The sequence below is a fragment of the Rhinatrema bivittatum genome, chromosome 3 (genome assembly GCF_901001135.1).
Source record: "Rhinatrema bivittatum chromosome 3, aRhiBiv1.1, whole genome shotgun sequence".
Lineage (NCBI taxonomy): Eukaryota > Metazoa > Chordata > Amphibia > Gymnophiona > Rhinatrematidae > Rhinatrema > Rhinatrema bivittatum.
Genome location: NC_042617.1, coordinates 198,047,648 through 198,070,889, shown reverse-complemented (window position 1 = coordinate 198,070,889; position 23,242 = coordinate 198,047,648). Strand labels below are relative to the sequence as shown.

The 23,242-nt window shown below is 46.7% G+C and overlaps 1 protein-coding gene across 6 annotated transcripts in view; it reads right to left on the bottom strand.

Moving 5' to 3' along the window:
• SLC22A3 (solute carrier family 22 member 3) overlaps positions 1-23,242 on the bottom strand; it is a 265,603-nt gene that overhangs the window by 5,221 nt on the left and 237,140 nt on the right. For 2 of the 6 annotated variants that reach the window (XM_029594094.1, XM_029594088.1), the window contains one exon: positions 14,366-14,595. The exons of 1 other annotated variant lie outside the window; for it this stretch is intronic. In XM_029594094.1, the coding sequence (XP_029449954.1) occupies positions 14,381-14,595 (215 nt within the window). In that variant the 3' untranslated portion in view covers positions 14,366-14,380. Of the gene's footprint in view, positions 1-781; positions 845-8,969; positions 9,106-14,365; positions 14,596-21,363; positions 21,513-23,242 lie in introns of those variants that run through there. 3 more of the 6 variants (XM_029594089.1, XM_029594091.1, XM_029594090.1) reach the window with 3 other exon arrangements.

Genomic DNA, 23,242 nt, shown 5'->3' with positions numbered 1-23,242 from the left:
GTTACCTATTGCTCCTTTGGTGCCTGAGTTCCAGTACCGAATCCTGTCCAGGATAGGACTATGCCATCTACCGGCTGCTGCCTTTGGGCTGAATCACATTCCACCTCTAGCTAACCTCGAGGCCCACCTAAGTCCTGATGCCCTGGCACCCAAAGGCTGAACCCGAGGGGAACGAGGGCGGGTATAGGTGAAGCTCCAACGGCCTCTAGCGTCAGCCCACTCCACCTGCTGACGGTGGGGACCCGTAGGTCCTTGCCTGCGGGTTGCATCAACCCCACCTCAGCCCAAGGGTCCACCTCCGATGCAACACTCACTTAAAAATACCAGTTGGTAATGGTCACCCAGATAACCCCTCCACTCCATGGCTCAACTTTTTTCTATTCGCCAGGTTGCTCTCTATCTGTTACAAGCCCAGGGATTCAATAATATATTTTCATTTATCATTGTAAGCATACAGAACCAATCAACAGATTAATTACACATTTCCCCATTCGGTCCCCTCATCCAGCAACTTTACCAAAATGTTATAAACCAGAACCAAAATCTGCAACACTAAGGAGGCAGCAGTTATCTCAGTGTACATTGTAGGTAATAATTCAGACCTAGGGGTTTCAACTCCAGTCTTCCTGTTCTGGGAATTCAACCAAGAGCTAAAAGTCTCTTCTCAGGGAATTTAATCCTGAGGTTTAATAGAAAGCCGGCTAATATGCTAAAGGATTCCAACCTCCTAGTACAAATTATTTCTGAGCACCAGATAAACCAAAGGAAAATTGGTTCTTACCTGCTAATTTTCATTCCTGTAGTACCACATATCAGTGCAGACTCCTGGGTTTTGCCTCCCCTCCTGCAGATGGAGACAGAGAAAGTTTTATTGACACTGCCATATAACCTAGTGTGCCACCTGCAGTCCCTCAGTATTGATTTGTACCAAAGTTGAAATAGTAATATCAACAACAAATTAATATCCCCCTGAACGAGCAGTGTGAAGTGGAAATTTATAACAGATAAACTTGTCACCATTAAAAAAACATGAAGGATTAAGCAAAAACCTGTGCCATTCTTCAGCTTAATTACAATTATAGATTGAGTGGACTCTCCAAATCTCCCTTTCCCAACCAGGTGGGACTCTGGACTGATCTGTGGTACTACAAGAATGAAAATTAGCAGGTAAGAACCAATTTTCCTTTACCTGTATGTACCCAGATCAGTCCAGACTCCTGGGATGTACCAAAGCTTCCCTAATCGGGGTGGGACCGGGAGGGTCTTGCTTGATGCCTGGCGGAAGTGTGCAAGACTTCCAAGTAGCTGCCCTGCAAATCTCTTGCGGTGACAGTTGTTGACATTCAGCCCAGGATGCCAACTCGGAAAGAGTAGAATGAGCCCTTGAGGCCTCCAAGCTTCAAGGCCTCCGGACTTCCTTCAACCACCGCCAATCGCAGCGCTTGATACCTTATGCCCCCTCCCCCCTTTTTTTTTTTTACCACTCCACAGCACAGAAAGGTGACGGGTCAACCAGAAACTGATAGTAACTTTAAGAAACTGCAACCATGCATGCTTGAAAACCAAAACCCACAACTCTTTCACATGAGGCACTGTAGGCCCCAAATTTGGGAAAGCCGGGAACTCCAATGACTGAGTTAAGTAAAAAGACGAAACCACCTTCAGGAGGAAAGCTGGAACCTACTATAAGAAGAGCCCCAAATCCAATATTCTCAAGAAAGGATCTCTACATGACAAGGCTTGAAGCTCTGAGAACCATCTGGCGGAACTAGCTGTCACCAAGAAAACCACCTTCTAAGTGAGATCTTTTATACTACATCGTCTAAGAGACTCAAACGGGGCCACACACAGGCCTTTCAGAGTTAAGGCTCCAGGAGGAACACAGCTTCTGAAATGGTGGGTGCAAATGTTTCGTGCCGCGGAGAAAAACACACCCCATCCAGATGCGCAGCCAGAGCCACTCCATGCACCTTGTCTTGAAGACAACCTAATGCTGCCACTTGAACTCTGAGAGAGTTAAAGGACACAATCTTCACCAAACCTCTTTGCAAGAAGGTAAGAATATGTGCTATGGAAGCTCACAAAGGGCCAACCCCCTGCTCCGTGCACCAATCCTCAAAAACCCTCCAGAGCCTCACATACGTCAATGAGGTGGAAGATTTTCTAGCCTGCAAAAGAGAAGAAATAATATCATCATAGTAACCTTTCCCTCTTAAATGTTTCCTCTCGAAGGCGAAACCACGAGGCAGAAGCGAGTCATCGGATCTGAAAATATGGGAACGGTGCAGAAGCATTGGCAGATGAGCGAGACTGAATGGACTGGCCACTGCTAGATTGATCAGATCTGCAAACCAAGGACTCTAAGGTCACTCCGGAGACCCCAGAATCACGTCTTACAGATTAAGCTCCACCCGCAGCAAAATCCTGCCCACCAGCAGCCACGGTGGAAACACATACAGTAGAATGTCCTGCGGCCAAGGAAGAACCAAGGCATTGACACCCTCTGGTCTGCGCTCTCTTCTGCGACCGAAGAAGTTGGGTGCCTTGACATCTTGCTGCCATTAAATCCGTGCGGGGCTTGCCCCAAGTGCAACAGAAGAGAGTCATTGCTTCCTCAGAGAGCTCCCACTCTCCAGGATCCAGCTGTTGATGGCTGAGAAAATCCACTTGCACATTGTCGGCCTTGGCAACATGAGAAGCCGCTGCCAACTCCAGATACTGCTCCACTCAGTGGTTAGCTCCCGAGCTTCCTGAGCCACTGCTGGACTCTTGGTACCACCATGCCGGTTGATATAAGCCCCTGTAATCACATTGTTGAGCAAGCCTCTGACTGGATGGCTGCGCAAGAGAGGAAGAAATGCACTCAGCACCAACCACACCGCTCTTGTCTCTAAGCGACTGATAGACCATGAAACGTCTTCTGCCGACCAATGGCCTTGCCCCAATTGATCTTGGCAGACAGTCCCGCAACTGGAGAGGCTGGCATCAGTGGTAACCACTGTCCATTCCAGAAGTTCCAAGTTCACCCCTTGACACAAGAGGTCCCAACCAAGCTACCATGAGAGCCTGGATCTGACTACTGTAAGAGTTAGTGGAAGCTGAAACTGTTCCAACAATGGATCCCACTGGGAAAGAAATCGCTGCCTGCAGGGGTCTCATATGAACAAATGCCTAAGGCAGGAGTTCCAACATAGACGCCATGGAGCCAAGAACCTGCAGGAAATCCCAGACCCTGGGCACCTGGCTCTCCAGCAATCTGCAGACTTGCAAATGCAACTTGACAATTCACTCCTCTGTAAGAAAAAAACCCTTCCCCAGCTTGCTATTGAAGTGTGCTCCAAGAAATTCCAACATTTGAAATAGGACAGGATGACTCTTGGACCAATCCACAATTCAGCCGAGTGATCGCAAGCACTGCAACACTAGACCCCTGACTTTGCCAAATGAGCCAGTTGTCCAGTTTCTATTCGACAACGAGGAGCCTCGAGAGCCACATTCACCCTCTTTAGATCCAAAATTGGACGGAAAGATTCCTCCATTTTTTTGGCACCATGCAATCTATGGACTACCTTCATGTCCCTTGTTCCCGCAATGGAAAGGGAACTATGGCTCCCAGAGCTTGTAATCGGTCCACGGTTTCCTGAACTACCTTCCTCTTGCTGAACAGAGCACAAGGAGAAACCTTAAACAAGTCCCACAGTGGACAAGAGAATTCTAACACATAACTGTCTTTTACCACTTTGAGAACTCACTGGGCCGATGTGGTCTTGGTCCACTCCCTGAAAAATAGAGCCAGAGCCCTCCAATCAGAGAAAGAGAGAAAAGGACCGAGCTCACTTCACTGGGAGTAATTGACTCCAATGAAATCCTAGCCGATACATTCTCTGCTAGATTTTCTGCCACCTCAAACGGGCTGGTTCCAGGACTGCTGCTTCCTGATGCCTCGTCTCTGAGCTCCCACTGAAGGCCTATGACTGTAACCGGGACTGCCCTGCAAAGGAACTCTTGTTTTCTCTGGGCTTGTCCTCTGGCAGCCTATGCCCTTTAGTCATACAGACCATCTGCTACATAAGTTGTGGCTGTCTCCGGAGTCTGCCTGTTTGTCCTCGGAGGAGATAGCGGCCTTGTAGCTTGTAGATCTAGGCGTCATAGTGGATAACACATTGAAATCGTCGGTTCAGTGTGCTGCGGCAGTCAAAAAAGCAAACTGATTGTTGGGAATTATTAGAAAGGGAATGGTGAATAAAACGGAAAATGTCATAATGCCTCTGTATCGCTCCATGCTGAGACCGCACCTTGAATACTGTGTACAATTCTGGTCACCGTATCTCAAAAAAGATATAATTGAGATGGAGAAGGACAGAGAAGGGCGACCAAAATGAAAAGGGGAATGGAACAGCTCCCCTATGAGGAAAGACTAAAGAGGTTAGGACTTTTCAGCTTGGAGAAGAGATGGCTGAGGGGGAATATGATAGAGGTGTTTAAAATCAGGAGAGGTCTAGAATGGGTAGATGTGAATCGGTTATTTACTCTTTCAGATAATAGAAAGACTAGGGGGCACTCCATGAAGTTAGCATGTGGCACATTTAAAACTAATCGGAGAAAGTTCTTTTTCACTCAATGCACAATTAAACTCTGGAATTTGTTGCCAGGGGATGTGGTTAGTGCAGTTAGTATAGCTGTGTTTAAAAAAGGATTGGATAAGTTCTTGGAGAAGTCCATTACCTGCTATTAATTAAGTTGACTTAGAAAATAGCCACTGCTATTACTAGCAACAGTAACATGGAATTGACTTAGTTTCCATCTGCTGGAGGAGATGCAAAACCCAGGAGTCTGGACTGATTTGGGTATGTACAGGGAAATTAATTTAACCTCTGGTCGAGAGGAATCTAACCTCTGGAAGAGACCACCAAATACCACACAGCAACTCTCCCCTAAGACAGACCCAAAGCCAAGAAGGCAGGGCTGTCAAGAGTGGTCGGATAAGAAAACCAAGACTGGAGGAGGAGAGGGAACAAAGGAAGAGTTGCAAGAGCAGAAAAAGGACAGATATTAACTAGCAAACCTAATGACACCATGCCCAATATCTAAAATACCACAAGACTCCAATAGTTGGGACTTTAACCCAGACAATGGGATTCAAAGTTTGGGGGACCACCCCCACTGCACTCCTCTTCCCCAAGGAGGAATCTAACCTCCTTGTGCTGGCTAAAGAATGGGGTTTCCAATTACCAGGTGCACTTAACTTAATCGAAAAGAGACTCCAACCCTCATCCGTACAAGAAATAATAAAAGAAGAAATAAAGACCAAAATACTTATTCAGCAATTTCAGGAGTCAGGGAGATAAGAAGGTCCAGAGACAAAACCAGAACTAGTACATCACAAGAGAACAAAATAAAATAAAATAAAATAAAAAGGTAGCAATTTATAACCACTCAGTCAAAAAAAACCAATAAATCTTGAATATCCTTGAGAATAATGTTTTGTCTGCCATGAAGAAAGGAAAAAAAGAGAAAAAAGAGAGTACATAAAGCAGTAGAATTGCACACAGAGCGAAGAGTTCCCCAGTTCCAGGGGGAGAAACAAAAATCCAATTTTTCTACTCCACCACTGTCATGGCACCAGTCAAGAAATTCCTTATAAACAGGTTGCAACAAAATCATAAAGCTGTTCTGAGCCAGTCTCTGCTGTACAGATCATGATAATAAGCAATTAATAAATCAGCTGGCAGTATTTAATATTATATGTAGATATTCATTTACTTCAGGTAACTAATACCTTTCCATAGGCTTACATGCTGCCTCCGCGATCAACAGTCAACTTTAAGTATTCATTGTCACTTAAGCTCTTTTTGTCACTTAAGATCTTTAGCCTTATTTTGTTACTTAAGCTATATTGCCCAACTAAACAGCGCAGTCTCAAACCTTATGATAACTAGAGCACCAAACCCACCACCAAGTTGTTCCTCTCTGTCATTGTGATATAATTTGTAACCTAGTATAGCTCTATCCCCTTGGTTATCCTCCTTCCACATGTCTCTGAGATGCCAATTAAGTCTATGTCATCATTCAGTTCTATACACTCTAACTCTCCCATCTTACTTCTTAGACTTCTGGCATTAGATTACAAACATTTCAAAGTGTGTTTTTTGTTTGCATTAACATTCTGCTTTTTAGTTTTTAGGGATAATTTTGAATTTTTTAGCTCAGGTGATTCTTTACTTATATGCACATGGACTACTTTTCTTATTATTGGAACCTCTCTGTTGGATGCCCTAACTCTAATGCTTCATTAGTATCATTCGAATATACCCCCCTCCGAACCAGGCGCTGCTGAGCGACTGCTAGCTTTCCCCTTTGTTCTAGTTTAAAAGCTGCTCTATCTCCTTTTTAAAGGTTAGTGCCAGTAGCCTGGTTCCACTCTGGTTAAGGTGAAGCCCATCTCTTCAGAAAAGACTCCTCCCCCCTCCCCACAAGGTTCCCCAGTTCTTTACAAAACTGAATCCCTCTTCCTTGCACCATCGTCTCATCCATGCATCTAGACTCCGGAGCGCTGCCTGTCTCTGGGGACCTGCGTGTGGAACAGGGAGCATTTCAGAGAATGCCACCCTGGAAGATCTGGTTTTCAACTTTCTAAGAGCTTACATTTAGCTTCTAGAACCTCCCTTCCACATTTTCCTAAGTCATTGGTGTCCATATGTACCATGACTGCCGGCTCCTCCCCAGCACTGTCTAAAATCCTATCTAGGTAACGCGTGAAGTCCGCCACCTTCACAGTAGGTAAGTATGTTACCAGGTGATTCTCATGCCCACCAGGTACCTAGCTATCTATATTCCTAATAAACCAATCACCAACTATGACTGCTGACCTAAATCTTCCATCTGGGGCAGTAGACCTGGGAGAATCATCCTCGGTGTGAGAGGACAATGCATCACCTGGAGAGCAGGTCCTTGTTTCAGGATCATTTCCTGCCACACTAGGTTGATGCTCTCCGACCAGGCGACCTTCCTCCTCCAAGGCAGCACCAGGGCTCCCAGAATGGAGTTGGACTTGGCTATCATGTCCCTGAAAGTCTCATCTATGTACCTATCTGTCTGCCTCAGCTCTTCCAGGTCTGCCACTTTAGTTTCCAGAGATCGCACTCGTTCTCTGAGACAGGAGCTCTTTTCTCCAGCTGCACACATACAAGCAGGTAAAAAAGCATGTATGTGATACTCATTCTTCCAGCCTCCCTTCTTCTCACTTCCCCCTCCTCCCCATTCCCCCCTTCCTCTTCTCTTATGCAAGCCGTGCTCATGACAATTTATCCAACCTCTTCCCATCCCCCTTTTCTCTAGGTACATTCTTCCATCCTCCCTTCTTCTCACTTCCCCCTCCCCTCACCATTACCCCTGCCTCTTCTCGTATGTAAGCCTTGCTCATGACAATTTATCCAACATGTCCCCTATCCCCTTCTACCCCTCCTTTCCTCTAGGTACTCATTCTTCCATCCTCCTTTCTTCTCACTTCCCCCTTCCTCTTCTTTTATGCAAAATTTACTTATGACGCTTTTTAAATGTTGTAATTTGTTAACCTTCTCTTTTCAGGTGGATGTCATAATCACTGCTCATTGCTGCTGAACAAGCAGATGGCAATTTTGGCTCCTTCATTTTCTTCCAGTTCCAACACTTCTTATTATTGCAAGCCTCGTGTGTTCACAGAGACCTCTCCATCCTCGACCATTGTGATTTAATGTTAAATAAACCATTTGCACAGATTTCACCTTGTTTTATTTATCTGAAAGTTCTGTACATCAATTTCTATTCTCCTAAGGTACTCCCTCTCTCAAACCACCTTTCCCTCACTCATGCAAGACTGGATCCTCACATCTTCTCCGCTCACTCACCTCACCATTATTCTCATTATGTAATCTCTCTTCCAAACCCCTTTCCCCTCCTACAATCTCTTCCCTTCTCTCTCTCTACCCTTCCCACTTTCTTTATTATCCTCACAGTCTGACCTCTTGCCTCTAATCACTTTTATTCTACCCCCTCCCACTTCCAACTCACCCCCTTGTCATAAGAGAATTGCGTTCATCACAGCACCCCTTTCCCTTCCCCTTTCTACACTGTTCACTATGTTAAAACTCCTAAAATTAACCCACCTTCTCTTGTCTCCTCTTCTTAACACCCTATTTAATTGCTGAAGCCTATCAAAATAAAGGACACACTCACCGTTTGAATGAACATTTTTTTTTTTAGAAACTTGAAATATAAATTTATAGAATAGTTTAACTATGTACAATTAAAAGAAAGGGAAAGGGTGGGATAATCTGAGAAAAACTATTTACATGGAAAAAAAATGGACCAGGGAGGGCAGAGGTAACAGATTTAGGGGTGTTGCTGAGGTGGAAACAGGCCCATGCTCCTAGCTAAGGACAGCAGAAGTCTACTATGATTCTGCTGGACCTCAGCTAGGTGCATAGCAGCTTTAGCAAAATCCCAAAGGACCATCTGATTCGCCATCATCTCCTCCACCAACATCTGGATGGCTCATGCAAATTGCCGCTGAGTAACCAGCTCATCACCTGCAGCAACCTCTGAGTAACCAGTTGCTGCAGGCGATGAACCAGGTTCTCCAGCCGAGCCGCCAGATGTTGAGGAAAGAGATGGATGGTAAGTCAGGCCTCCCTTGGGCAGCAAAGGCTGCCCAGTCAGAGTCTCTACCTCTCTACTGCCCCGATCAGAACGGGAAGGCAGTCCTATGGGTTAGGGGAGAGGGTGCTCTGGCTGAGGTGGGGGGAGGAGTATCCTGCATCTCCCCAGAAGTGGATGCAGCTGCCTGGGTGGGTCCAGGACTGGTGCGTCACTGGCCTCCATCACTTCTTCATTCTCCTCGTTGTCTGACAACAGTATGTCCTTGTGATCTTGGGCAAGTCACTTTACCCTCCATTGCCTCAGGTACAAACAGATAACAAAATAAAAGGGATGTACTTTGATGTGTGAATGCCGCTAGAAACTGGGCCTAAACTGACCACCAGTCCCAGCCCACCATGCCTGCATCCGATCGCTGCACCGCTGCTTCTTCAATCAAAGTCATCTGGCTTTCTTCTTGAGCTCCTTAATCTATAAAATGACAATGCAGAAATGTAAATGTAACACTGGATTAAAATGTATGCATAATTTTATATAAATAAAACTATGGCTTTTTTACATAAATTACATTTTAGAGAGAAAAATTAAACTATGTAACCACCCCATGCACAACATTACAATTCTCTCAGAACCCAGAGAACCCAACCCAGACACTACCCCATACACAATATTACAACTCAGAACCAAGGGAACATAATCCAGGCACTATCCCATATCAAAACTTTACAATTCACAGCACCTAGAGAACCCACCCCAAGCCCCTAACGTAGGCACTACTTACTCCTCGTGGGTGGGAGGCTCCTCTGTCAAACTCTGCCTTGAATTGGCCCCAGGCTTGGGACATCGTTCTCATATTATGCCTCTCACCAGTGTGCCACCATCAAGGATGCCAACAGGGCGACATCCCTGGTGGTAAAATTGGGCTGGCGTGCTGGAGGCATTGTGGTGACACACCCGAGAAGAACAGCAAGTTCCACCCTTGCAGAAATTAGTATGAGCACACACGTGTGCATTCAAACGTGCTTAGGTGTACATGGATCTACGTGCATACCAGCAGTGCTGAGATAGGCACCTAGCTAAATACAAATCTGGCTGTCGGTCGCTGAGATAGGCGCCAAGATAGGCACTCAGCCTGGCTGGGTGTGAATCTGGACACTTGGGCACTGAGCTAGGTACCAAGCTGGGTGCTTGGGCACCAAGTTAGCGCTTAGCTGGGCATAATTCTGGACGCTTGGTTGCCAAGATAGCTATGCACCCAGCTGACCACCTAAGTACGAATCAGGACGCTCGGGTGCTGAGATAGGTGCTCAGCTAGGTACGAATCAGAATGCTCGGGTACACAGAAAGGTGCCTAGGTAATCACGAATCTGGCTGTTGGTCGCTGATAGGCACTCAGCCTGGCTGGGCACGTATCTGGACAATCAGGTGCTGAGCTAAGTGCAATTCTGGATGCTCGGTTGTTGAGAGGCATGAATCTGGACACTTGGGTGCCCGGAAGGCACCTAGCTAAGCACAAATCTGACTGCTCATGCATGGGTTTCTCCGAACCCCTTATCCTCCCCCTCACCCACTACCAACTGTTACCTCCATCCACCGTTCTCCCACCATCCTTTCCCATTCCTCCCTCCCCCTTCAAAAGCCCTCAACCCCACTATTGTCTCCTCCCCCCTCCTTTCCCAAGCATAGGTTTCTAACACCTTCTCTTAGGACAAGCAGGATGGTAGTTCTCACACATAGGTGACATCATCAGATACAGCCTGGCACAGAAAACTTCTGTCAACATTTCTAGAACTTTGACTGGCACACTGAGCATGCCCACCATGCCCTAATCCACTTGGGATCCCTTTTCAGTCTCTTTTTTTCCACAGAACTGTAGTCTCACGGCTTTGGAGCTTGTGCTCTTTTCTGGAAAACGAATCCATTTTCTTTGGCTATTTTTTGCCTTGTTCCTGTGCCAGGTCCCTCTTGGTTCCTTCTGGACCTTAGCTAGCCTCGTGGCATGGTAAGTCCTTGTTTGCGATTGGCTTACCGTAGCGGTGTCCTTCAGGGTCCGCCGGCCATCATCCGTTCGTCAGCCTTCTTTTCGTCATGGAGTCGTTGGGTTTTTGTCGATGCCTCCAGTGCCCTCGGACTATGTCTATTACAAATCCGCATGAGGTGTGTATCCTCTGCCTGGGGGCATCCCATGACATTTGGGGGTGCCGTCTCTGTGACCAGGTGACCCCCAAGGGCCGAAGGGCCCGCCTCGATAAGATAGAGAAGCTATTCGAGCCCAAGCGGTCCAAGCCTTTGACATCAGCGTTGGTGTTCTCGACACTGAAGGATCAGGGGGAACAGATGGGCACCGATCCTTCCCCTCCACCGTTGACCCCAAAGGAGCAGGGGGCTGGGGATCGAGTCTCTTCGGTCTCTTCTAGGTCAAGAACGTTGATCTTCACCTTCCACCTTGGTGATGGGGAAAGACCAGGCCGAGCACTGTAGGAAGTCGAGAAAGCATTAGCCAATGGTTGCCAGCGGCACATAGAGCGGGCTTGGGATGGCACCTGTTCTTACCGCGATGCTCTGAATCAGCCCTGTGGTGAGAAGGTTATGCCCTCCATCAATGCTGGGGTTACGGAGCGGTCCCTGATTCTGGTGACAGGTACTGACCTCCCTCAAGGCTCTGAGGAGAATTGTGCCACCCTTCCTCCTGTGCAGCCGTTCTTGCATCTGTGACCTTTGAGGAGGAGCTGGAGTGCAGAGTAAAGTTGGCAGTGGACTGGACTGCACCCTGCAGGGCATTCAGTCCGTGGTGCAGCAGGCCCCAGTGGCTGCAACCTCCCTGATGGGGCTGCTGTTGGAGCGCCTCGATGTTTTTCTGGGCATCCTCCCTACTCAGTTGGCTCTGGTGCCCTGGAGGCCTTTGATGCCTCGTGGAGCACCATTGCTCCCTCAGCCCAATGCCATCCTCGTCCATGACTCCTCGGAGGAGGAAAGCCCTTCGAGGCCGCTGGTGCCACCACGCCTTCTCACTCATTGGCTGGCTCTGCCGGGCTTGCCCGCGGGTTCATCAGCACCATCGGTGTCCACAATACCTAGACCTCGACCTAGGCCTTTGTCCCTGGTGCAGTTTAGTGAGGACAATGCCCCTTATGATCCATGAGGTGATGACACCTCCGATTCTTCTTCAGAGGATTCTGAGGGCCTTCCCTCGGATCTGTCTCCCCCCCCCGGAGGAATGGTGATGGTCCCCACCCGAGGATTTAAAGTTTGCAGGGTTCGTGGGGGCAATGGCAGAAGCCATTCTGTTCCAGCTGATGATGGAGGAAGACCTTGGCATAAGATGCTAGAGGTCCTCCAGTTTTTGGATGTCCCAAAGAGGTAGTGGGTGTTCCAATCCATGACATCTTCCGCTGCTCCTCAGGATTTCCGCCTGTAAATAGGAAGGTGGATGGGGTATATCTCTCCAGCATGCCATTAGTTTTGAGAAGTGTCAGCTCCCCCACCAGTCGGTGGTGGTTGAGTCTGTGCTGAAAAACACCAAGCACTCCCAGACCCATGTCTTTTGCTCCCCTGGGGAGAGAAAATAGGGCGTTGGATGTGCTTGGTAGGAAGGATTTTCAAGGAGCCATGCTGATAGCTCAAATAGCCTCCTATCAGTTATATATTACTCAGTTCTCCCATAACCTCTGGAAACAGGTTCAGGAGGTGGCTGAACATCTGCCCCAGCAGCAGCAGGATGCTCTATTGGTAGTCGTGCATCAGCACCTGGAATGCATAAAGCATGATGTATGCTCCATATATTTGAGATCTTTGAGATGGTGGCAAGAGTTGAGGCTGCTGGGATTGGTGCCCGCAGGATGGCTTGGCTCCGGGCCTTGGCCCTTCAGCTGGAGGTACAGGAGAGGCTCGCAAACTTGCCGTGTACTGGCGAAAATCTCTTTGGCGATAAAGTGAGGGATGTGGTGGTTCAATTGCGGGACCACCATGAGACCCTCCTATATCTTTCCACCAGTACCTCTGACCCACCGTCTTGGGCCAGGAGGACAATGTGGAAAGGGCCACAACGATCATTTTATCATCAGCGGAAGTATTACCCACCTGCGTCTCACTCCCATCTTCAGAGAGTGAGCTTTCGGGGCTGGTCCAGGCAGCTGGTGGGGAGGGAGCAAGCGCCAGCCATCCGTCCCCATGTCATGGGAGCCCCCAGTCGGAGATAGGCTACGATTATTTGCGGATCGATGGCCAGGGACCACCAGAGACAAGTGGGCCCTGTCCATAGTGCGGCAGGGATACCGGCTGAATCTGTTGACTTTCCCACCAGATTCTCCACCAAGCCCTTTTGGGGGCCATTAGCGTGTCAGGAGACCCTCTTTATTTATTTATTTATTATTTATTTATTTAAAATTTTTGCATACCGACATTCGTTAAGAAAACATCACATCGGTTTCCATGAAACCTAAACTGGCCAACGGGGCTTTACAATGAAACTGATAAGAGAACTGGGTAGGGGGAAGAGGGGGAAAACGAGGGGAAAAAACTGTACAAATAGATACGCGTAATAAAATTGTTAAATATAAGCAATGATAAATTATATACAAATATTATATAATATAATATTTAAGGATTAAATACTCCTTAAGTATTAAATATTTATATAATATTTAATACTTAAGGAGCTCTCCGCCCTAGTAACAGCTAGGGTCGTCGAGCCTGTCCCCCCAGGTTAATTGGACAGGGCTTTTATTCCCGGTATTTTCTGATTCTAAAGAAAACTAGGGGCCTCCATCCCATCCTGGATCTGCGGGCATTGAACCAGTTTCTAAAAAAAGAAAGGTTCAAGATGGTCTCTCTGGGCACCCTGATTCCTCTCTTGCAAAACGGGGACTGACTAAGCTCCCTTGACTTAAAAGATGCCTATACCCACATCAAGATATTCCGAGACCATAAGAAGTATCTCCGGATTGTGGTAGGTGAGTGCCATTTTCAGTACAGGGTGATATCATTCAGCCTGGCCTCCGCACCATGGCTGTGGTAGGGGTGTATCTGTGTAGGTTGGGAGTGCAGGGCTTCCCTTACCTGGACGACTGGCTAGTCAAGAGCACTACCCAGGTGGGGGCGATGAGTTCCCTGCATTTAACCATCCAGGTACTGGAGACTTTGGGATCCATTATCAACTACCCCAAGTCTCAACTGAGCTCATCAATGCTGCTGGACCTCATCGGAGCCCTGCTGGACACAACAAGGGGGAAAGTCTTTCTGCCCCACAGCAGGACACTGTCCCTGGCATCCTTGGTGGGAGTGGTACAGCGGAGCCAGAGAGTCTCTGCCAAGCAGATGTTGAGGATGCTTGGGCACATGGCCGCTGCCATCCATGTTATTGCCCTCATCCGCTTGCATATGCGCAGGTCCAAATGGACTCTGAGGTCCCAGTAGTGTCAGGCCACTCAGGACCTTGGGGTCCGCATCCAGGTTACTCAGTCTTTCTGGGACTCTCTATCCTGGTGCAGGACCCTCTCTGAGTTGGAGCACTGGGTGTTGTTTCAGTTTCCCCCTGTACAGGTGGCACTCACCAAGGACGCCTCCTATCTGGGGTGGGGAGCCCATGTGGAGGGACTTCGCACCCAGGGCCTGTGGTCTGCCCAGGAAACACAATGCTAGATCAATTTCCTGGGTGTTCCGTGATCAGTTGACCGGCAGGGTGGTCCTGATCCAGACTGACAACCAGGTCGCGATGTGGTATATCAACAAGCAGGGGTGTACAAGATCATTCCTCCTGTGCCAGGAGGCAGTTCAGATCTGGTCCTGGGCCTTGTCCCAAGGAATGGTGATCCATGCCGTGTACTTGGTCAGAGAGGACAACGTGATAGCAGACTGGCTCAGTCAAGCATTCCAGTCCCATGAGTGGTCCCTGAACCAATTGGTGGCAAACCGAATCTTCCCACTCTGGGGCACTCTGGACATAGATCTGTTTGCCTCCCCCTGCAACAACAAGGTGGCTCAGTTCTGCTCTCTGTATCAAGTAGATGGTGTTCCAGTCTTGGGCTCCTTTGCTCACATCTGGGGCTGGGACCTTCTGCATGCGTATCCTCCAATCCTGCTAGTGATGAAGACTCTCTTGAAGCTTTGCCAGGACTGAGGGACCATAATCCTGGTGGTCCCACATTGGCCAAGGCAGGTCATGTTCCCACTCCTGAGGGATCTCTCTCTCCAGGACCTGATCATCCTGGGGATATCCCTGAATCTCATTACTCAGGATCAGGGCAGGCTACAGCAGCCCGACCTCCAGGCCCTGTCCCTCATGTCCTGGATGTTGAGAGGCCGATTCTGCGGCCCTTGACCCTCTCGGATGATGTTTCTCGGGTCCTGGTGGCTTCCAGAAAGCCATTGTGGTTTAGACTCCTTTTCTTGCTCCACTCAGAAGCTGCTTGATTATCTCTTCTACCTCTCGGAAGCTGGTTTAACAAGCAACTCCATTAGGGTGCACTTGAATGCGATTAGAGCTTACCATCAGGCTGTGGAGGGCTTGCTCATCTCCGTGCAACCTTTGGGGAGTTGCTTTATGCAAGGTCTGCTTCAGTTGAAACTTCCCTTTAGCCTCCCACTGTGTCTTGGGACCTCAACGTAGTGTTGGCTCAGCTAATGAAGGCTCCTTTTGAGCCGCTGAGCTCCTGTGACCTGAAACTACTGACCTGGAAGGTCATTTTTTTGGTGGCGGTCACTTCTTTGTGCAGAGTCAATGAGCTTCAGGCGCTGGTGACTTACCCTCCCATACACAAAGTTTTTTCATGACCGGGTGGTTCTCTGGACGCACCCCAAGCTCCTACCTAAGGTGGTGACGGAGGTCTATCTTAACCAGTCAGGGGTCCTGCCGACCTTTTTTCCCATGCCTCACTTGCATCAAGGTGAGCGGGCCTTGTACAGTCTGGATTGCAAGAGGGCTTTAGCCTTCTAACTAGGGCGGACAGCCTTCTAACATAGGCAATCCAAGCAAGTTCGTCTCTTTTGACAAAAATAGATTGGGAGTTACTGCTGGTAAACAGACACTGTCCAACTGGTTAGCAGATTGCATCTCATTCTGTTATATGCAGGTGGGACTGCAGCTTGGAGGTCATGTCAAGGCTCTTTCCATCAGAGCCATGGCGACTTTGGTGGCATATTTAAAGGCTGTGCCTATGGAGGAAATCTGCAGAGCTGCGACATGGAGTTCCCTCTACACGTTTGCCTCTCACTATTGCTTGGATAGGGATGGCCGATGTGGCAGTAGGTCTGGCCAGTCTGTTCTTTGGAATCTCTTTCAGCTCTAAACCCAACTCTTCCTGCCTGGAGCCCTTTTTCGGATTCAGACTGTCCCCCTCAGTTTCCAACAGCCCCTCCTGTTGTTATGCCCATTGGCACGTAGTTAGGTGTCTGTTGTTTTTGCTTCAAGGACAGTCTGTAGCTAAGGATTCACCCATGTGTAAGGACTACCAACCTGCTTGTCCTAGGAGAAAGCAGAGCTGCTTACCATTAACAGGAGTTCTCCTAGGACAGCAGGATGTCAGTCCTCATGAAACCCACCTGCCACCCTGCGGAGTTGGGTTTCGTGTATGTTTATTTTATTTTTTCGTAATTCTATGTTACGAGACTGAAGATGGCCTGTGTGGACCACGGCATGCTGGGCATGCTCAGTGTGCCAGTCAAAGTTTTAGAAACTGACAGAAGTTTGCTATACCGGGCTCCATCTGATGATGTCACCCAAGTGTTAAGACTAATATCCTGCTGTTCTAGAACATCTGTTACAGGTAAGCAACTCTGCTATCCTCCCCCACTACTAATCCCCTTCCAACTGTTACCTCCATTCACCCTTCTCTCATCATCCATTCCCATTCTCCCTCTCCCCTTCCAATAGTCTATCAACCCCACTACTCTCTCTCCTCCTCCCCTCCCAAGCATGGGTTTCTCATAACACCTTATCCTCCCCCTCCCCCCACTACTGACCCCCTTACAACTGTTACCTCCACCCACCCTTCTCCCACCACCCTTTCCCATCTCCCCCTTCCCCTTCTAAAAGTCTATCAACCCCACTACTCAGTCTCCTCCCCTTCCCCTCCCAAACATGGGTTTCTCCTAATACCTTATCCTCCTCTTCCCCACTAACCCCATTTTCAGCTATTACCTCCACTCACCCCTCTTCCACTACCCCTTTCCCATCCTACCTACCCTCTCCCAAAAGTCCACCAACCCCACTACTCTCTCTTCCAACCCCTCCCTACGCATGGGTTTATCCTAACACCTTCTTCTCCCATGCACCCAGTACCAACCCCTCTTCCCACAACTACATTCACTAACCTCTCTCCCACCCCCTTCTTATTTCCATCCCCCTTTCCCATCATCCCTCCCCTCCCAAAACAGTGTGAAAATCTCCAGTTCCCAGCACACTAGTATCAGAGTACTGGTATCCATGAACCCAAAAACTATCACCCCAGTGTGAAGAGAAATTAACTGCAACATAGTTGCTGAGCTTGGCAGATTTGTGCTATGTGTGTTGCCTGCCCAGCTCTGTAAGGCAGTGGCAAATGAACTCCCCCAGTTCACCCAAACCTTCCACCCGACCAACAGCAGATGAGTCTGATATCAATTGTGCAAGAGAATTAGAAAATGTAAAATTGTATGAATAAGTTGCCAAATGCGCTTGCATAAACGGGGCTAAGAGTTATATACATAACTCTTAGCTCCAACCTGGAATGCCTAGAATGCCCCCTTTTTGTACGTGTAAATGTGCACGTGAAAGCGAAAATAAACCTGTATTTTTTATGTTTATAAAATAGCATGTACGCGAGTACAAGGTATTTACATGTGCATATGCCAATTTTATGAGCATAACTCCTTTGAAAATTCATCATTAAGGGTCTATTCATTTGAAGGGTACCTGTGGTAGCTTTAAATTAACATGCATGGTAAACATCTGCACACTGTGGCTTTAGTAAATCATGTGGTATGCAAATAGGGACTGCAAAAATTATTTTCATGGTAACAGGCCAAGCCTTCTTACTGTGGGAAATTATAGATCTCCCATGCTTTTCCTTTAGGTTGGTTAGCACAAGAGAACAATCGTACCCTGAGTACCTTCAAGTCCTCCTCCCTTTCTCCAATACTCAGTAATCAAATTCTGTCCCCTTCAAGGCCTCCCATCCATTGTGAAAATCAATGCACATGCAGGTCACAGTGTGAAGGAACAAACAGCAACACCATTCTTGGAGTGATGGCCAAGACTTTAGGAGTGGAGTGACAATTTTCCTACCAATGGTAGATTGAAGGGACTATTGGGCTGTGGTGGGGGTGAGGAGGGGGGGTTAGAAGTATGGTTGGGGGAGTATCTTCCCAATCAGGGGCCTGAAAAGGGCAAGAATTTGATTGCAGAGAGACAAGGAGAGGACTTGGGATATTGGAGGGGAGAAAGTGGACAAGGGGTTATCACACCAGTTCAACATACTAGCACCTTTACCCTCAAGAGATGAAACAAAATTGTAGGCACTAAATGAAACACACAAACTTTTGTTCCAGTTGTGCTAACCAACCTAAAGTTGTGGGAAGAGGGGTTGGTGACTAGGGTACGATTGTTCTCTTGTGCTAACCAACCTAAAGTTGTGGGAAGAGGGGTTGGTGACTAGGAAAAATGAGCTATTTGCATAAAGTAAATATGTGGTTGCAAACCATTTTACATGACCCAATTTGTTACTCTTGTATAGATTTTTTGCCTGTGCTAAACGAGGCACTTATATATGCACAGGTATACACCCATGCTGTTTAGTGAATTGACTCCTAACTATTCTACAATTACTATCTCAAGCATATATTGCACTCATAATGCTGGGTATTACTATAACCAGGGGCGGATTCTGGGTAAAGATTGGCCCGGGGATTTTCCGCCCAGGCCGGCCCAGGAGATACCCCATGGTCTGCCGAGCGCGGCTCTGTCGTGGCCACACTCGGCAGACCACGTGACCAGAGCGACCGGCCCACCGGGGGATGCCCGATCCCCCGATAGGCCAATCCACCCCTGACTATAACATACATACGTAAGTTTATAAACGTGCAAACATAGGTTATGATGGCAGATAAGGAGGGAAGGTCTTTCTCATCTTCCAATTTTCCTTTATATTGTAATATCACAGACTTGATCTCTCTTTTTACCCTCACGTCTGAGGATCTTCTATGCTTTCATGCTTTATTTGCTTAGAATCATACTTTACATCCTCATGAAAACCACCTCCAGTCACACTATAACATGTCACCATGAACTTTATGATTAGTAAAAAGAAGACAGAAGACAAAATTTTATATCATAAAATGTATATTCATCCCCTGATTGGTTGTGTGTGTGGGATGGTCTCTTCCTCCTTTCTTGATGCCTCTATCCTTAGCACAAAGATTTCATTCTGATGGTGAAAAGGGAAAATACTGTTACTACAAAGAAATGTTCAGTATTATGAAACAATAGCCAGAAGTGGTTACATTACGGATACTGGCTATATTTAGTGCTATAATGAAATTAAATGAGGGTAGCGCAATGATTTTCAATCTGGTCTTCAAATACCAACTAGCCAATAGCCAGTCAGATTTTCAAGATATCCACAACAAATATGCATGAGATAGATTTGAATACAATGCAGGCAGCACATGCATATTCATTGTGGATTGCCTGAAAAGCAGAATGACTAGGGGTTAATTAAGGACTGGGTTAATAACCACTGCATGAAGCAGAAAATTGAATACGATTAACATAACTAATTTTTAACATTGTGTATGAATATCTAGGCCTTCCACATAGAGTGCACTAAGGAACATTCTGGTAATAGGAGGTTCAAAGTGCATATTTCAAAGGTTGGAGTGATATGAAGGCTCTATCCATTAAAGAGTGGGTAAGTAGTTAGAGATGATAAATGAGTCATTAGGTAGGATTCTGTTGATAGAGGGAACAAGGAAAAGCCAGAAAGAGCTGTTTTTCTCCTCACTCCAGGAAGTGAAAGGGGTTGTTGCCATTCTATTCCATTGGAAGAGGTGCTCTCTTCCACCTTTAAGAGGTTGGAGGGATTCCAGGGTAAAACAGCTTGACTGGGAGACTACCACATCACAGGTATTTACCATATTTTCCCAAGTAACAGGCCGATACAGTACAGTGCGCTCCGATGGAGCGCACTGTTAGCCTGCTCTTGGATGCATGTTTTCGCTTACCCCTATTCAGTAAGGGGAGGAAAACGCGCGTCCAACCCGCGGCACCTAATAGCGCCCTCAACGTGCAAATGCATGTTGTGGCCCTATTAAGTATGCGTACGGGATACAGAAAGTAAAATGTTAGGCCAAGCCGCACATTTTACTTTCAGAAATTAGCGCTGACCCAAAGGTAGGCGCTAATTTCTTCCGGCACCGGGAAAGTGCACAGAAAAGCGATATTAAGTCGGAGGTCCCGAAGAGTAAAAAAAGTTATTAAAAAATAAAATTTTGAATTCGGCCCGCGGCTGTCAGGCTGAAAACCGGACGCTCAATTTTGCCGGCGTCTGGTTTCCGAGCCCATGGCTGTCAGCGGGCTCGAGAACCAACGCCGGCAAAATTGAGCATCAGCTGTCAAACCCGCTGACAGCCGCTGCTCCGGGCCAAAAGGAGGCGCTAGGGATGCGTTAGTGTCCCTAGCGCCTCCTTTTGCCCGTTTTTACCGCCGGGCCTAATTTAAATACTGCATCGCGCGCACCGGCGAGTGGCTGGTGCGCGGGTGTTCGCCCGCTCTCCCATGGACTTTACTGTATCGGTCTGATAGTCAGAAGATTCTCCAGTTCTCTGTGAGTTTGGGAAAAAAATTATCCCATTGGGAACTAGAAGGCAGGAAGAGAATAACTATATCTTGGTGCTGATGGACTTTATAAAAAAATGAAAAAATAAGTGTAGATTGTTGCAATGTTGAGCTGTCATGTTTTACTTCACTAAAAGTTACTCTGGTGTGAGAACTCGACCCAATGTGAATATTGTAATTTTTATTTTTCTGACAGACTGTATTTATTATCTCCTTAGGTCTTACAGCTTTGCTGGACCCTAGAACGAATACTGATCCAGGGCTGCATCCAGGTTTTCAACATTTACAGCATCTAAAGGTGGACCTTTCCCCTTTTCCATACGTGCCTGGAAAAAATGTGTATGTGTTGGAGTCGTTACAACTGTAACTTCTAAAATCAGACTATATAGTAAGGGGGTAATTTTCAAAAGGAGTTAAGCGCATAAATGTAACTACTATTGTAGTAATTTTCAAAAGTGCACTTGCGCAAGTAAATCATATGGACAATTCAATGGTATATATTGTAGCAACTTTCAAAAACCCCCTTACTCGAGTAAAGTGCATTTACACATGTAAAACCCAGTTTTTACTTAAGTAAATGCTTTTTTAAAATCAGGTGCTAAAGGTTTAATGAAATGCAAGGCTGAAGCCTGCCGACAAAATGCACTTTCATGGCCAGTGGAGATAGTATCAGAAGTGAATCAAGAAATGAAAATACCATAATAGAAAAGTATTAAAATAAAGAAAAGAATGACTTCACAACAAAGGATAATCATAATTGCCACAAGACTTGTGTCGAATCACATACAGAAAGAAAGTATAGTAATCATAGCCTCACGAGTATGCCACACAACACCGATGATTTGAAAGTAACGTAGTTTCAACATACATATACAGTCATACAAGCCCTGAAAACAGGATACAAGAGAACGCAGTCTTACAGGACAGAAGAAGCAGCATGTTCTGTATGTTCGTTAGGGTTGTGGGATCTCTAGTTATTCCCATTCTCCAGCTGATCCTTCTGTAATTGGAGTGGGAGGGGCCCCCCCACTAATGTGCTGCACCAAAATTAGGACACCGGTCCAGCTGTCTAGAAAACATGGATAGATAAAAGAAATAAATGTAACATAGCACATTTATGACATAACTGTATAATTAGCACCGAACAACCTATTTATCACTCATTCATAACTTTGTAAAGACAAAGCAGATCAACTATCTGCAAATTGTTTACATGATATGAAACCTAATGTACACATACAAATAAAAGAAAGAGGATGCTTACTGATATCAGGTAGAGTAGCCTTCAGGGACCTGCTTCATGTTTTTTACTGGCCCGAGCAAACAAGTTTGAGGAAGTGGGGAAGGCCTTGTTATATAGGTGCTGTAGCCATCACCAGAGGAAAGTCAGTCAAGATATAAGGAAAACCATGTGATGGCTGTGTTTTCAGACACTAGTAGCTGACCACATAGCTAGCAAAAAATCACCAGTAAAGAGGGCCTGGAAAATGCAGACCAGTACATGTAAGTAATTGTCATCAGCTAATGCTGATTTGAAGGCACGGTTCTCAGAATACAAAGTACAGGTGACAGAATATAGCAGAGTAACATAGTAGACGATGGCAAAAAAATACCAATCAACCCATCAAGTCTATCCATTGCTAGTATATATCCCAGCTGCTGGTCATAGAGCATGACCACTTCCAAAATACCACTCCTTATCCAGGACAATTTTTGTTGCTTTCCTCATTTGCACTTGAGCAGATCCCTCACTTAGGCCTGGATTTATCAAAATGCGGGAAGTGCCACATGTGATTGCAAAAGGGGCGTGGCTTATGCAAAAATTCAGTTTATCGGAATGTGCGCTAAATACCTATGCGAAAAGCTAAGTTAGTGCACATTATCACATTATCAGTATTTCCTGCATATGACCACTGGGTGGACCATTTTTGAGAGAGAGAGTGAGGGAGAGAGAGCGAGAGAGCGAGAGAGAGAGAGAGGAGAGAGAGAAAGAAAGTGAGCCTGGCCATAATGTCACCCCCATAGGTAGGTATTTGTATCCCTATGGTAGGCCCACCTAGTAACTCGAGGTGGGGTTTAGGTATGAGTGTAGGGGGTTAGGGGCCACTTTGACATTCTACGTGACACATACGAACAGAACAGTGGTCTCTTGTGAAGATTTGATGACCTTCGGAGTGAGGAAACTCACTCCAAGATGAGATTTGGGCAATGTTCTCTCCACCTAGCTTGATGTTACCCAGGTAGAGAGTCCATCAAGCTAGGTGGAGAGAACATTGCCCAAATCTCATCTTGGAGTGAGTTTCCTCACTCCGAAGGTCATCAAATCTTCACAAGAGACCACTGTTCTGTTCGTATGTGTCACGTAGAATGTCAAAGTGGCCCTTAACCCCCTACACTCATACCTAAACCCCACCTCAAGTTACTAGGTGGGCCTACCATAGGGATACAAATACCTACCTATGGGGATGACATTATGGCCAGGCTCGCTTTCTTTCTCTCTCTCTCACACACCTCAAATAGGCCTTACAGGAGACACCACAAAAGGTGATGAAACCACATGGTCACAGCAGCTATCGCACAGCCTAACGCAATTCAAAGAGGTGTTGTTAAAATCAGCATTATGGCTGTGCAATAGCTCTTCACAGACAGGCTAACCCAGCCCACTCTCCACCCCTAACTCCTCCTATTTTCTGAATTTGCATCACACCATACGATATGGTGCTATCGCATGAGTTAAACACGTTTTCACATGCAGTAAGGGCCTATCGCATGCGTTAATGGGGCTTTTCGCATGCGATA